At 51.3% G+C, this 15,405-nt stretch overlaps 4 protein-coding genes across 4 annotated transcripts; all 4 read right to left on the bottom strand.

Annotated features, from left to right (window-relative positions):
- Positions 1–147: 147 nt before the first annotated feature.
- BU24DRAFT_45719 (glycoside hydrolase family 37 protein) lies at positions 148–2,967 on the bottom strand. Its single transcript, XM_033531515.1, has 5 exons — positions 2,606–2,967; positions 2,462–2,537; positions 2,280–2,401; positions 464–2,208; positions 148–409 (listed from the first exon to the last, which is right to left on the bottom strand). The coding sequence occupies exons 1-5, from the start codon at positions 2,726–2,728 to the stop codon at positions 274–276; spliced, it is 2,202 nt and encodes a 733-aa protein (XP_033379119.1). The 5' UTR covers positions 2,729–2,967; the 3' UTR covers positions 148–273.
- A 1,729-nt stretch (positions 2,968–4,696) lies between these two features.
- On the bottom strand, positions 4,697–5,368 carry BU24DRAFT_454351 (uncharacterized protein; the record flags this gene model as incomplete). The annotated part of the gene is made up of 2 exons (XM_033531309.1): positions 4,697–5,239; positions 5,297–5,368. 2 exons carry the CDS (start codon positions 5,366–5,368, stop codon positions 4,739–4,741), a joined length of 573 nt encoding a protein of 190 aa, XP_033379118.1. The 3' UTR covers positions 4,697–4,738.
- A 3,467-nt stretch (positions 5,369–8,835) lies between these two features.
- On the bottom strand, positions 8,836–10,705 carry BU24DRAFT_495982 (uncharacterized protein). The gene has a single exon (XM_033534167.1). It carries the CDS (start codon positions 10,289–10,291, stop codon positions 9,227–9,229), a length of 1,065 nt encoding a protein of 354 aa, XP_033379117.1. The 5' UTR covers positions 10,292–10,705; the 3' UTR covers positions 8,836–9,226.
- A 1,015-nt stretch (positions 10,706–11,720) lies between these two features.
- BU24DRAFT_436201 (uncharacterized protein) lies at positions 11,721–15,121 on the bottom strand (the record flags this gene model as incomplete). Its single annotated transcript, XM_033530142.1, has 8 exons — positions 11,721–13,058; positions 13,108–13,245; positions 13,302–13,791; positions 13,825–13,995; positions 14,085–14,366; positions 14,420–14,524; positions 14,582–14,607; positions 14,768–15,121. 8 exons carry the CDS (start codon positions 15,119–15,121, stop codon positions 11,721–11,723), a joined length of 2,904 nt encoding a protein of 967 aa, XP_033379116.1.
- Between the last annotated feature and the right edge of the window lie 284 nt (positions 15,122–15,405).

The raw sequence follows: 15,405 nt of genomic DNA, 5'->3' as shown, positions 1-15,405 counted from the left end.
CTTGCATCTCACATGTGTACATCGTTCGCTCGAGGCTTGTAGAGCATCAGACACGCATTGAAGAGGGGGCGGGGGTTTTAGAAAGCAGTATGAATATCTGGAAGAATGCATCTAAACGTAAACTAGGCGAGGCAATTCGATCGATTGCAGCACAAGCGTAGACTCCATCCCCATCTCTCCCATCACATATCCCCCTCCCGTAACCACCGGGTGCTTGCTAAAGTTCAATAGAGCCATTCTTGTCACCTGCGTATCCAAAGGGGGGGAGGAAGGCTAATTGGTGATCTCGAGTGCCTCCTCGGTGGCCTTGGTGAGGCGATCCCAAGTTACCAAGTTGCCCAACGCACGCTTCTGGAGCGCGCTCACGAGGCTCAGGCCGAAGACATAGCTGGCGTTGACCCAACCGAACCTATCAACAGGATTAGTATATGAATTTCGGGCTTCAATGTTATGATTTACTCACCCTTCACGAGGAACTCCCTTAAAGTCGCTACCCTGGTTACCATACTCCGCATCGACCTTGTGGGGATCGATCTCGCGTGTAACGTCATACTTCTCCACGACCACGCCGTTGTAATCGACAAACGCCTTAGTGACCATGTACAGCCAACGGTATGCAAGTCGCTGTGCCTCTTCCACGTACCCGTAACGATCAAGGCCAACCCAGGCAAGTATCTGCTGCGGGGCCCATCCGTACGGGTAGTCCCACTGGCGATTGGGACGGTTGATGCCGATAGCACCACGGGACTTCTCAGTACCAGATACTAGCCCTCCAAACATCTCCATCTTGGGGAGAGCGCGTTCCACCAAGAGGGTAGCCTGGCGAGGAGAGGCAAGGCCCGACCACATTGGCCAGAACGTCGTGGCACTCTCGTAGTCTGTCTGCTGCTTCTTCACCGTGTCGTAGTCGAAGTACATGCCGGCTTCGTCGTTCCACAGGTACTTGTCAACCGCAGCCTTTCGTTTGATGGCTCGGCGGTCCCACATGGCGGACGTTTCGAACGTGCCGGGCACGAGACCAGGCGCGGCAAACTCGGGGGGTATCTCGAGTTTGTCTCCGAAATGCTTGCTCAGGATGTTGCTAATATCCCTCTCGTACTTGTACAGCAGGGCGTTGATGTCGACTACCGCCAGGTTGGCAGCAACCTTCTCCAGGCGGTAAGATGTGTCGTGTCCGGACTCGCGCACAGCACGATCGTGCAAGAAGTATTCGTCCAGCTCGGGCTCCTCGACCCGCTGGTGATTGTAGGCATCAACGAATTCCTTGAACGTCATATTGTGCTTCTCTGCGTATGGCGTCAGGATATGTTCGAAGTGAGATGCCTCCGTCTCAGGCGGAACTCCGAGACCAGTGGGCCGGTAGCGGGAGAGGCCAGTCTCGGGATCCAGGCGCGGGCTGCTGGTCCATACGGTGTGGTACTCCTTAATGGCCGCGAGCACAGCTTCACGCAAGAAGTCCAAGGCACCGTCTTCGTGTTTGATGCGGTCATGAACACGAAGGGCCATGTCGGTGAGGAAGGGTGGCTGAGAGCGGCCAAGGTAGTAGGATCGGTTGGCATTCAAGATCTTCCCATAATGCTTGATGCTGAAGCAGAAGTGGGTAACCATGTTCTTAACAATGTCGACACGGTTATTGAGGAGGAGTCCGAGAGAAGACATGTAGGTATCCCAGCCGTAAAGTTCGTTGAATCTTCCGCCTGGCACAATGAACGGGAGTCCTCGCATGTCCTTTTTGCCGGTCGCGGGATCCGTGTACTCCTCCATTGCGATTGCAAGAAGGCCTGGTGCGGCGTTCAAGTCACGTACATAGGCTGGATCGACGCAGTTCTCGGCCAGGTACTGAACATCCAGGTCCATCTCGGGATGCTCTTTGGCAATCCGAGTGTAGTATTCATACTGCTCGGGTGCTCCGCGTGGGACGTAGATACGCGGACGTGGATGATCAGTCCAGTCCTTGGTATCCTTTCCAACCTGGGCAATGTTGGAGCCGTCGATGCGGCGCGTCAACCCATCCCAGAAGGTATCAGATATCAGACGGGAGAGGCGACTGACTGGATTCTCGTTGAGACGCGATTCGTCGAGAACGATCGTCTTCCGTCCGTATTCTTGGGCGAGGGTAAGCTCTTGGAGCAAGTTCGAGATCATGTAGTTGCCTCTAATATCGAAACTATTATGCGCGTTGGACTTGAAGGTTCCAAGCGAGATTTGCTACGAATGTCAGTCAGTGAGACGTTCTTTGTGTGGGTCGTCGGGGTCAGAATCATTGGGAGAATTCTCACCTTTGGGCCATGATCATCGATTGTGATCTGGAAGTTTTCATCGGTGTCCTCGCGGGCAAGTAGGGTTTTCAGGGTTGGTTCGACCTGGACCAGGAACCTACGGGGGCGGCTATACAGCTCGTCTAAATACCTTGTCAGTAACACGACATTCCACAGGGGGCGGGTAGCTCGATTAAACATACCGTGACTGGAGCGACGACTGGGGAAACCGCTGATGGCATCACCGATAGCATTGCGTCCGCTGTGAAGGTCGAAATTCTGGGAAGATATTAGCGATGCGATTGGGGGGAGGAAGCAGTGTAAACATGGGATGGTAGTATACTCACAGCAGAATAGGTGCGGTACTTGATGTGTCTTTTGGAGTGGGACGTCCCGTAGTACTGAGCAGGAGCGGCGTAGGGGTCGAGGCCAGCGGATGAAAGTCTTGTACGCTGAAATTGCGAGTTCATGCTACGGCGGAACGAACTGGCAGTCGATCGGAGTAGGTCGTTGAAGGTAAAGATGCGAGGGACAGTGGTGGAGTGGTTTGCGCCAACGAGGGTGGTACTTTGTGCGGTGTAGGAGTGTTGTAGATTTTTGAGAGGTGAAAAGGGTACGGAGGTGTGAAGTACTGTATGACGGCACACAGCGGGGGATAAGTTGGGGGCAGTTCAGACCGCTACTATATAGACCGGTACCAGCGAGCGAGTATCAGCAAGTACCAGTCCCAGCAAGTAGGGGTATGCACCTGAGTGGACTGGGTGGAGTGAATTGGGTAAGTACTATTGGTAGGTACTACAGGTAGGGTACCCGGGTACGAATAGCAGGTACGTGATGAGTGGGGCGGGAAACGTTGGAGAGGAATGTTCGCCCTCCACCAACAAGAATACTTGTACTTGTATGGAGTAGTTGTCTATGAACTCGCCGTATCAGAGTCCAGGATGCCGCGATGTGCTGCTTTCAACGAAAGATGGACTGGTTTAGTATATCTTCAGTTATTGACTTTTCACAAGTGCAGATAATGATACTTGTGCTTGTACTTGCACTTGCAGTCTGGAGAGACAGCAAAGCGAAAGTTGACTGGTTGGCTGTTCGCTTGATCGGTTGGTCGGTTGTTGGCGGCTCAGTGAAGGACAAGGCGCAGGAAGATGGACTCTATAAGGACAAGATTTTCCTGTTGTCGGTCTGAAAGTTGTATCTTGTGCTTCGGAAGCCGTGGGGAGAGCAAGTCAGACGAGGGCGTTGGAGTGGGATGACTGGGCGGACAGAGGGCAAACGAATCCTTTTGTATATCCCAATAGACTTCCAGTACTTTGGTAACAAGCAACGAGTGCAACTTTTGTATTATTGGCAATAATAGAGAGGGAGGGAGTGAAGAAGCGGCCCTTGGTTCGCTCAGCCTTATTCTATACAGCCATTATTCTTGTCATCAACTATTGTTTCGTTGTTGTGAATGCGTCTATTGTCCATCCATATATTCAAGGTATTATCATAGGACAGAGGAGCAAGGAGCCATTCAACCAAGGAGGGAACGTTTGAGTGTACCAATCAATGGAATCCAATTCCTTCTCCAATTTCGGCTTCTCATCATTATTACTACTGGTTTCGAAGGTGTGTTTGCTCTCTCTTCATTGAAGCCCTGATCATTCCAAAAATTCCATTCTCCACCTTCTCGTATCTTTCTAACCCTTCGAGGTCTTGTGCCTTTCCAGTGCCCGACTCCTGACCAATCACAACCCTTTATATTTCGGTCCGATTAGCGGCTCCCCCGGTTTTCGAACAACTTTTCAGAAAGAGTCTTCGCTGATCAAACGTCATGCTCCGTACTCATTCACTCACCTACTGTACTCATCCTTCTCTGACCCGCGCAGTTCGGTTCCTTGCAAGATCTTTCCCCCGCCATGGCCCATGGTCGGTCGGATTAGGATATAGACAATGAAGATACTCGTATTAACATTCTAACCAGCGCAGATGGGGTCAAGCGACCATCCCCGCCCTACGTTTTTGCGGCCCTCCACCGCGGTTAATTACTCAGTCTTGCGTCGCCTGTAATTGGTGCTTCATCATGCTGCCAAACATTGAATGGCATTGATCACGGTGCAGCCGGTTCTGATTGGTGGTTGCGGACTCAATGGAAGTCTGTGTCGACCATCGTGACTTTCTTCCCGTGGTTGTTCTTTTTGCGCCACGGTCACGCCTGGGCTTGAATCTTATGCCAGCGAAATCACTCGATTCCTGGCCAATCATGCCATGGCAAAGAAGAAAATCAAACAGCAGCATAACGATCCATATTATCGTATGAATAACGCGGCCCACCAGGGCATGAAATTTTGGCATTGCGCCAATTACTAGTTTACAGGGTGTATCATACAACAATCCCATGAACGCCTGTACAAGAATCCACGAATTATCCCAACTCCGCGCTAGAAAGCAGCCATACAACAAACAAAAGAAAGCACCGGAACCGTATGACTCCACAGTTACCAATTAGACCTCTTCTGCTTTCTTGTCTTTCCCTTTGGCCTTTCTTTTTTTGACTCCTCGTCCCGTGCCTCGATAGTGTCCTGGAAACGGGACACCGAGAGCGTGTCAGACGAGGCCCTTAGGCTTCCGGTGTCTCGGTCGTGGAATCCATTCGAGGACATGCCCACGGTGCGCATCTCGGATGCCAGCTTTCGGAGGTCGACTGCTTCGTGAGGATCGTATCCAGCACCCATTTCTCGGAATGCGCATCGAGCCACCCATGGATGGCTGTCGTGTAGTGGGTGCAGCTTGATAAATCGGTCAAGCGGTGTCTCAGACGGATCCAGCTGAACTGTGTCTAGACCTCCTGCCTCTGCAGCCTGTCGTAGGTGTTGATGAGTCTGGCGGACATGAAGATCTGCATCTTCCAAATCGTCCATGTCGTCCACCAACCGGTGGTACGCCTCCATCTCAGCTACAGCGATTTCTTCGTTCCGTATCCGGTCATCATGTGAATTCTTTAAGAAGGTGTCAGCTGTCTTCCCGGAACGCAATCACTGAGAGCATGCACCTACTTCTGCATTATGTTTGCGTAAATTCTCTTCCGAAAGACGCATCGTGGGTCTTGTAGGGACCTCTTTGATCATGTTTCAAATCTTTCTCTTGGCAAGTGCACCAAAAATCGGCCGTTCTGAGCAGAATGATGGTTTCCTGACCAGTTTCCGATGAGATGTGGTGGATGTGGACTTCCCGATCGTGTTTTGGAGATGATTGGGTGATACGATGCGGTCGATACGATACGGTCAATCGGCGCGAATGGTGAAGAACACACTGTAGTCACTCACTTTGATCTAGGGAATTCATGTACTATATAATCCGGCGATGTTGACTGGTGCCCTGGCCATCTCGCCGACCACCACGAGGCCGCTTTTAGATATCCTGGTTCCGAAACTCATCACCAAAGCAGGGGACGATGCCCTTGCTGCAATATCTACAGAAGGAGGCGTTCATTCTAATCATGGGATTTACCTAAATTGGACGATCCCGACGCACGGTCTTGAAAGCTGAATCTTGGCTGGGAACACGAGGATGATCCACGCACTGATCAGAAGCTCGAGCGGCCTATGACGATAGCACTACAGCGCCATGCGGTTGGTCCCTGGCCTCCTCTTCATGTGTCGGAGTAGAGGTGTAGGGAGCAACGAGCCTTCGGCAGTGCGCGCCGATTACAACACCAAATTTGGCTTTCTCGACAAAACAAGCCAACGATCTGTTCAAACAGCACGTTAGTCGGGCTGGTGTTGTATCTCGCACGTATCCAGTAGTTGCATCGAAAGGGATGATGATCTGCCTTTCGATCCCTCACAATCCGATCGATCGAAATTGGTTGTTCGACATCTAGGGAAGCTAGCAAGCCTTATCCACGAATTCATAACAATTGAACGCCGCTCGTTCGATCCTTGGAAGCATCCTGCGCCACGGCCTCTCAATCGCAGCGAGCAAGTCCAGGACAAGTCCAATTTACTTTTGCTCGGCGACCCCAGATGTTCTGAGCGTTGCTGTGTTATTCCTATTGCGATCCGGCCCACAACTTCGCGTTCGCGTCTTAAATGTATCAAGGGGCCTCTTAGTACGCATATTATCGTTACATGGATGCAAGCGTCCCGCATCCTCGATTCACCCGCCTATACCACGACATTGGCGGAGAATGATCTGAAGGAGATGAAATCGAGAAGTGAAGTTCTTTTTTCTTGATTATTCCCCAGTTAATTATTTGCTTTTCGAAATCTCTTCAAATGGCTTGCTCCTGAGTGGATCCATCGCGCTGGGTCCTCCAGATTCCGACACTGTGGTTCTGGGCCGATTTGACAGGCTGGGGGCCAATTCAGCTGCACTAAAGGAGAGTGCCGGCGACTTGGGCACCAACCTCACCGTGGACATCACGTTCCCTGGATTAGGTTCACGCTGGTACCCTGGATTTGCCATTTATTGGGCATCACATGGTGCATTGGCTCGGATGCAGCCGTACTCTGAAGACGGCGAGGCTGAGAAATAATGGGGCTGCCTAGGATACTGATATCGTTCCCGCGTTGCGTCCATCAACACAGAGTTTACGAACACGATAGTCCCTACCGGATCGCAGTATTCGCTCTCTTGGACTAAATTTACATGGGATGAATGTTTCCGTCCCTATTTGTGTAGGGCATCGACACTCTCGTCTCATCCCGCTCTGGCGCATTATCTCCAGTAATTATCCATCTCACAATCCGAACATTCAGCAAGCCACAATTCATTTTGCCGGTATGGGCTCAGTATGAGGACTCCTTAAGCTGTGACAGCCCGGCACTTCCGATCAGGCGGCGCGTGCATTGTTTACTCGACGTACGTGTTGCTGGTCCCTCAAAACATCATCCTCGTAGCACTTCGGAATGACCAATTCCGCGGCTTATGGAGTATCTGGTCCATGATGCCTGGTACTCTGCAGCTTACTGTACGCACCCACAGGAAGTTGCAAGGCCATCACTCACTTCAGGAAGATATCACATATCTCCCACCAATACCCGCCAGCGTCACACAGAAGGAGTCACATTGATGCCAGCCAACCCTAGCCTACATATTCCCAATACACCGGCTCGTCGATTACCAGGCCCCTTTCCCCACAACTAGCGATCCATCGACCGCCTGGCGATTATTTTGGTGGAAATGTCTTAGATCCCTGTAACGTTACATAAACATAAACTGCAAAACTGAACCAAACCGTCTCCTCTCTCCTTCCGCCATTACCGGAAAGAGATTTGAGTGCAGGGAGAAAAAGCAAAGCTTAGAAGATACAAATCCTCCGAGTCGAACAGCATGCGCCATCCCGATCCTGAGATTGCACAACATCCTCCAACCCAAGATTCGCATGTGCCTTCAATCTTTCCGATCCACATATTACTTTTGACGGTCGATTAGTTCGGCATACGGCTCCACGAGGACATGGTTGAATGTGCTCGATGGAGGAAAGGCGGTAAGTGGGCCAATTCACGATTTCCATGGTGCAAGTATGATTACTGAAGCCCAATGCGCGCGAGATACTGTCTACCTACTTGATTTGGCTTCCGCAAAAGACTTTTCTAGCATCAACCATGGATGACCCGCAACCGTGTCCTACTTCTGTGCTTTTGGGAAATGTGGTCGTCAGACCCGATTGAATGGTTGCCGGAATTGACTTCTCTTGCGTCTTGGGAGAGTACCAAGTAAGCAATCGTCACATCAAACGATGGGTCTGCCGTGCGTGTAGCATTCCCATGACGATAAGACGCATCAGCAAGAAGTAGTCGCCATGGTCGGTCGGCAATCCAATTTTAAATATTCGTCTTGCTGACAGCTTTCCCTATCCTAGACGCTGACCCGATGGTGCTATGTCCCTGCATCATCACGTAAGAGCCATTCACATGTTCAACGTCTACGGTCGGAATTCCTAGACCACAAGTGCACCACATCTCCTGAGTGGAATGTTTGGTACGCAATCTTCTATCAAAACTGTAATTCTAGAAGTCCATCTAAACCAAGTCTTCGTCGTCGCCCACTTCACTACACAAAGAACTCGACTTTGCCAATGTCAACTTTCTTAGTTCTGACCGCTTTTCCCCCTTCTTTTCCAGATCTCTACAGATTCTCCTTCAAAACTAGACGCAATGTCCCGTTGAGAAGCGCTCCCCTTCGCGTGTCAACCGCCACATGCACGCGATCAACACCAACGTTCTCCGTAATCCCTCTCTCTATCCACCAAACCAACTAATGATCCACCAGTTCCTCAAGAACCTCAATGTATCACAATCCGTACCCTCTCATCACACATCTTCACACATAGCCTTGACAGACATGGCGTCTCTCTCGAACATACGACGAACGACCCCACACCGATATCTGAGAACCTGTTTCTTGTTAGTTGTGGCTGGTAGGATTTGATGACTGAACCGGTTGCGCGAATACGGTGTTCGAGGCAGTGTTCGTTTCCATGGGAGTCGCACATGTAAAGGCTGTACGAGGCATGTGTAAAGGCATGTGAAGATATGTAAGAACATGTGTATAGATATACGAAGAAATGTCAGAATATATAATAATCTCTGCTAATCTGTGCCAGTCTCTGCTAATCCGTGCCAGTTTGTGACCTTAGTGTGATCTTAGTGTGACCTACATATGTTCTACATTTGTTCTTCATATGAAGTTTCAGATATGGAACCAGTCGACGAGGCGGTGAGTCCTGATTCAATGTGGTGATGATAGTCGTCGGTGGGTGATAATGCCCTCACACGGCTCAACTATTACTCCCGTTTCGTCTGAAGTGCTTGGGGTTGCCACGGGTTCCAGATGTTGAGTTGATCTTGATGTCGTTCTGCCCCGAATCTATGGTTTGTAGACATGAATATCAGGGCATCAGATGACAACAACTTCAAATATGAAGATCACAGTATGAAATTTTTAACGCCCGCCAAAGCAAACTCATCATCACAACCTGGCTACGGAAGCCTCAACCTCCTCTCTCTCAACCACTCATAATCCGCCATACTCGCCTCAACTAGCACCCTCAACCTCTCCCCCAACACCTCCCCGAACTCCTTCCCCCACTTCACGACCTCATCCTCAACCACCAGCCCCTCCGCCGTCTTCCCTCCCACGATGCCCCGACTCCCCAGCAAAGTATCCTTCATCCTCCTCTCGACCTTACTCAAACCCGCAACCTCCGTCTCACTCGCCCTCTCCCATTCATACCTAACCAACTTCTCATCCAACCCGACAGCCCTAGCATACAACCTCACGACCTCCGGCCTCCCCACCACATCATCCGCCTCAACCACAATCGGATACCTCACGCCCTCGACCCTCGACTCCCTCCCCTCCCCCTCCCCATCCCCATCATAAAACTCATACAGCGCCCTCGACCAATGAAACGTCGCCTCCCACCTCTGCGTCGCCTCACCCTTAAGCACGCTCTCCACCCCCTCATTATCAATCGCCGTCCTCAGCAAACTCGGGAACACGAGCGCGGGGTGCCTCACCAGAAACGTCGGCCTCCATCCCCGCAGCACCTCATCCGGCACCGCCGTCTCATTCAGCGCACTCTTCGTCGCGTCCGGGCCCTGCGATGCCGTCTGCACCGTCCACGGCGCGGGCAACAGCTGCTGCTGCTCGAGGTCGGGGAACAGAAACGACGTCTCGGACACCGGCTCGATGAGCCAGTTCACGTGGATCTTGACGTAGGACGACTTGCCGGCCGCCACGACGGCGGAGTGGAAGGCCTCGAGCTCCTCGTACGACGTCTGGAATGCGTCGCGCAGGGCGTCGCGCTCGTCGGACGTCCAGGCCGGAAGCGGCTTGCCGGCCAGGTGGTGCGAGAAGCGTTGGACGGTGGGCGCGAGGAAGAAGTAGCCGTCCGAGGGGTGCCGGTGGATGGACGGCTGGGACGGGAGGTTCAGGATGCGGGTTAGGAGGTGCGAGGAGGTGCGGGGGAGGGTGAGTAGGATGTTGTGGATGGGGGGCTTCTGAGGTGAGGTTGGGGTCTCGGGGGGTGTTGCGGGTGCCATGGTGGATGATGTGGTTCCTGATGTTGGGGGGGAGGGAGATGGGAGGTTTGGATGTGATCGTCAGGTTTGTCCAGAGTGGTGTCGCCCGTACACTGGGAGATTATATGGTGGCTCACAATAGTCCGTGGATGGAGCGACGCGGTGTAGTTTCTAGACGCAACTACTTCTCGCGATGAACAGAACACTGCAAGTAGTCACGCGACGAGTCCTTAGAAGCCGTGAACTCTCCCAGACGGGCACACGCACGGCGCAGAAAATGCGAGAAGCAGGAATCACAAGCGCAGCCACCGACGATGAAGCATGCACTAGACACAGTCGATGGGCGATAGAAGGGTGTTGTTGTGAAAGCAAAACTTTGTATATCTAGGAGCCTTGAAGCTGAAGGTCGCGAGGTTTGGTTGTTGTCGATAATTGCTTTTCCCACTGCCCCCGCCTATGGAGGTTGTGCAACTTGGCTGGTCGCAATCACGCCATTATAGATCAAAGAGCGTGTTTGCGCTTCTGGGCAACTTCGACTAGCAACCTAAGGAGACTTTTACTTTGGACTGGGCGCATATTTTCTCAAATGAATTCGTTTTGGTTTGGATTTTTAAATGATGGATTTGTATCGTGGTATTAAGATACTTGATTTTTAAGTCTATTCGGCGGAGAGGATGTGTACATGTCTCCTGGGTGTGTCGGGTATCTATAAGGAGGACTGGCTTCGCTCAATGCAATATGGTTCGCTCAACAATGCTGACAAGGACGACGACAAAGGAGACAGTGACAATGAGGAAAGGATAGAGAAATCTAGACCACGATGATGCGGCAAAGTGACATTGATGATACAGTGACCCCGCGATGAATGCAGAGGACAAGTGTAGAAATAGGCAGAGAGTCGCAATGCAAAAGAGAATGGAATAGAAAATAAACAAATTGAAAGAACGAATAATGAAGTACAAATACATGAGACAGTAATCGAAAAATATCAGAAACAGACGGGGGTCGGAAAAAAAGATATCGAATCGAAAACATGAAGGGAAATATGTGGCCAGAGCAAATTTGTGTGTTCAAGGGTATTCCGCGCGATCATTCCAAAAACATTCCATCATTTCGTAAAGTCTCCGTCATATGCAGACGGTGCCCAGGAGGTCTTTGAATGCCAGTCATGCCATGCCATGTGGAAAAATCCCTCGCTCGCTATGCCGATGCACTATCCAACAGTCGCGGGAAGGAACGTAAGAAGAAGACGCTCCAGATAAGTGGGAAGAAATCTTGAGAAACGCGGAATCAATCAAAGAAAACTCCTGGAAAAGCGATGATGCTCATCCATGCACGCGTGTATACCGAGGCGCTCGAAATTGAAATGAAGATGAGGAGAAGAAAACAAAATAAAGCAAATGCGACGCATGCAGTAAAAATGAGCCCGAGGGCTGTGAAGAATGACCTACTAGATGCCCCAGCCCTCCCATCCGTGGCTGATCATCTTATCCAGGACGTTGATGACGCCGTCTAACAATTCACCTTGACCGTCACCACCGTGTCCAGTGCTGGCACTGGTTGGACCGGCGCCCACGACGCTGTCCCGGGCGTCGAAGGCACCACTCCGTAGGCGCATTTTTACCCAGCGTAGCAACGCTGAGCATCCATGCTGCCATTGCATGACATCGCGAGGCCAGATGGGAACCAAGCCGAGATACTCGAGTTCGACTTTTGCGTTGCTGAGGAATTCCTCGGTGGTGGCATTGATCTCGGAAAACATCATCCCGTGCGAAGTGGGAACAATGGGAGACGAGTGTGAGGTCGGAATTAGTCCAGTTGTTGATGGATGCATGGGGTTTGGTGATTGTGATGTCCTAGAGCTCGTGGCCGAGAGATGGGTCGGGGTTGCTGGCATGAGCCCACCGCTAAATCCATCGTAGGGAAGAGGAGAGGGTGTTTGATGCGGCATTGGATGGCTCCGCGACGGCTGAGGGCCGACCATTCGACTGTGCGCTATAGCTGTGATTGACCAAACGACTAATGTGGCGAAATAAAGTCCCATATCGGCACCGAGTTCGAGCCGGAGCTGATCAGAAGGTGTGGCCGTTGCTTGTTGCAGAATGTCAATTGCAAGCTTGAGCGCTTCCTTTGCTGGAAATATTTGAGGCTCGGCAGGAACCCACAACCCCTCCGCCCAGCTTCGTACGCTTGCCTTGTGGTTATTGAAGGCATGAGGAGTAGGAATCTTCTCGGACAAGATCCAGGACTCTCCTGCAACGGCCAACAAAGAACGGACAGGTGTGAGTTGCACTAGCTTCGCTGTGAAAAGGCGGTGTTGGGTAAGGATCGATGGGTCTAGCAAGTGGTCGATGGAATCCGGCGGTGGAGTGATGTAAGAGACGCTGTTATTGGCCTGGTTGTAATGAACAGCAATGAGAACAGACGATTGGAATGGGTCAAAGAGCGATGCCCCAAAGTCCGAGTTGACGTCTTGAACAAGAGCTGGCATGTAAGGGTATTGTTGGCAAGCAATTGCCCACTCTGGAAAGTCGGCCGCATCCCACATGGCTGAGTGAACTGGGAAAGGTAGATCCATGCCTGAAATTGAATCCGTCGGCGATGGAGAGCTCCGTGCAAGGAGAGATGCTTGCTGGTACTCCAACACAAAACAGCATTGCAATAGGCGCTGTTGGCTAGCAAGTCCAATCCATTGCATCCACCGCTCATTGGTGGCATGCGCAGGCTGTGCTAACATAGGTAATTCATTCATCATGTTAGTGGTGGATGCTCGGAAATTTGCGAGTACCTAGTCATGTCAGTCAATAAAGAAGAATACAGGACAGGAAAGCACTCACCTTGAAGTAAAGGCTCTCGAATCGAGATGACAGTTTTTTAGCTGCGCGCCTCGCACGATATTGTGAGAGCAATTCAACCAAGAAAAGTGACTGCAAATCGCACAGCCGCTCTTCCTCACACATCGTTTCTTGATCTCTCTGCAGCCATATTAGTCTTGAACTCATTGTCCATGCGCATGAGGAGGCGAACTGACTTGTCTGAGCAATTTCAAGCATCGGTCGTGAAGGATCCGTGACTTGCGCTTGGCGCTGGGGTCGTTCGAGTACTGCATGCCGATCGCGATCATCGCAGCTCGTAACATTGGCGACTGGGCCATCATGCGCTCGAATGAAGCTCGATGAACGACGGGAAAAGATGGGTGAAAGAGTCTCCAATAAGTGTCAAGATATTGTCCAAACGGAGAGGAGTCTGCGAATTGTTCCATACCGAATGACTGGTCAGGGAACAGGTATGACTGTTCCTCTTCATCTCTCTGTGCCATCAACTTGGGACCATAAGAAGGGCCGTATCCAGACATGCTATGCAAAGCAGGTGGAATGGTCATGCCGGGCATAGGGTATCCAGGATTGACGTAGGGTATGTGGGTGACTGGCCTGGCTTCGGATCCCCATGTATAGGTTCCCGTCGAGGTTGCCGATATAGGCGATCGCGAAGGAATGACCCAGCGCGTATCGTTGAAAGAGCTTTCAGACGATGCGCGAGTCCGCGGGACATACGCTTGGCTGCTGGAAAAGTAGGGATAATCGGCATTGGGATAGGGCGAGGCATGGCCACTCGAAGGCGATACGCTGAAGGGATCATGAAATGGATTGCCCTGCAGTCCCTCGACTTGGATAGGCATTGGTTGGCCATGTAGATGGGGCGAAAAGCGAGCAGCCTTGTTCACACTGCTTGGGGATGTTAGTAAATGCATTTCAACTCTTTGATGATCAGACAAAAGAAAGAACATGACATCTGATGCGCTGCTGAAACTCACTTGAAAGAAAAGTTGAAATTCGGAGAAGAACGAGGAAATGGACGAGAATTGAAACTTGACGAAGGAAGATTGGGAGTACGAAAAGTATCTGGGGTATACCTTGGGTCTGGCGTCGTCTCCGGGATGGGAGAAGCGACCACTGGTGAAAAATATTCATGGTGAGGAGTAAGAGCAGTTATGATAGTTGGCGGCTGGGGAACAGCTGTTGTCTGATCTTCGACCTCTGCAGAAGGTTGTGGGCTGAAGTAAGAGTCGAGTTGAGAATCTTTACCAGTCTCGCCACTATGAAGAGTAAGTGACTGATGTATGGGCGGGCTGGAGTGCATTCTGCTCACTGTCTTTCCTGGTGCCTCTGTAGGAGATCTAATCTGTAGAAAGTCTTCCCACAGTCCGGGTACTCGCAAATCAGTGTCTCAGAAGCGTGATTCTTCTTGTGTCGTCTAGATGTGATGTCAATACTAATTCCATCTATGCTATTAGGCAAACGGGAGCTTGACCTTAAATGTTCAGCACGGGTATAAGACTGTGGAAGCAGTTAGTCGAGCGAACTGGAAAGGAAATTCTTCTATTCTAGATTGCAGGTGCAGTGCGTTGAGCATCCACATGGCGAGGATTCCATGATCGCTGCATTTGCATCTGGTGGTGGAACGACCGATAAAGAGCTGGGGACGGAAGGAACGTACCTTTCCGCACTCGCAATCATGAACTTTGAGGCCTTTCTTAGCCTTACTGACACGGCCGGTCCTGGTATAGCTAATGGGCTTCATGTCTGGCGAAACTAGGCTTGGGCTGGTGGATCGTTGCATCGTGGAACGGGCACCGCGGGAGGAGCCGACGTGGGGGCCAGATGAACCCTCTTTCCTGGTTCCTGGACGGCGTCGAGATGGAGTGGATTTGGTGCCTTGGGTACGTTCATCTGATGATGCAGAGTCTTTGCGCTGTCGTCGAGGTTGATGAAATGTTGACTGAGTGTTGCCTTCGGTATGGGAAATAGTCGAGGCCAATGGGCGGCCGCCTTGCTCACTAGGATCAGACATAGCTGACGAAGGGCGGCGAAGGGAGGAGTATATATCCAAAGATCTTGAGGGGGCGGGACGGATCCTCCAAGAGCCGCAAAGTGGAGAACTAGACTCGGACAGGTTGGGGTTCAAGAAAAAGATGTATGGTAGCGGCGAACGGTCCAGATCCGGTAGTACAGCAGACGGCTATGGGTCAACGGTCATGTCTTGGATAGATGCGGAGAGTATTATGTGTTTGAAGAAGAAAGGCGGATTCGGGAGGAAGACGCCTCAAGAAAATAGTAAAGAGAAGGACAGGGGAG

Source organism: Aaosphaeria arxii (genome assembly GCF_010015735.1).
Source record: "Aaosphaeria arxii CBS 175.79 unplaced genomic scaffold BU24scaffold_10, whole genome shotgun sequence".
Lineage (NCBI taxonomy): Eukaryota > Fungi > Ascomycota > Dothideomycetes > Pleosporales > Aaosphaeria > Aaosphaeria arxii.
The sequence above is the reverse complement of the archived record's forward strand: the minus strand, read 5'-3'. Positions and strand labels throughout refer to the sequence as shown.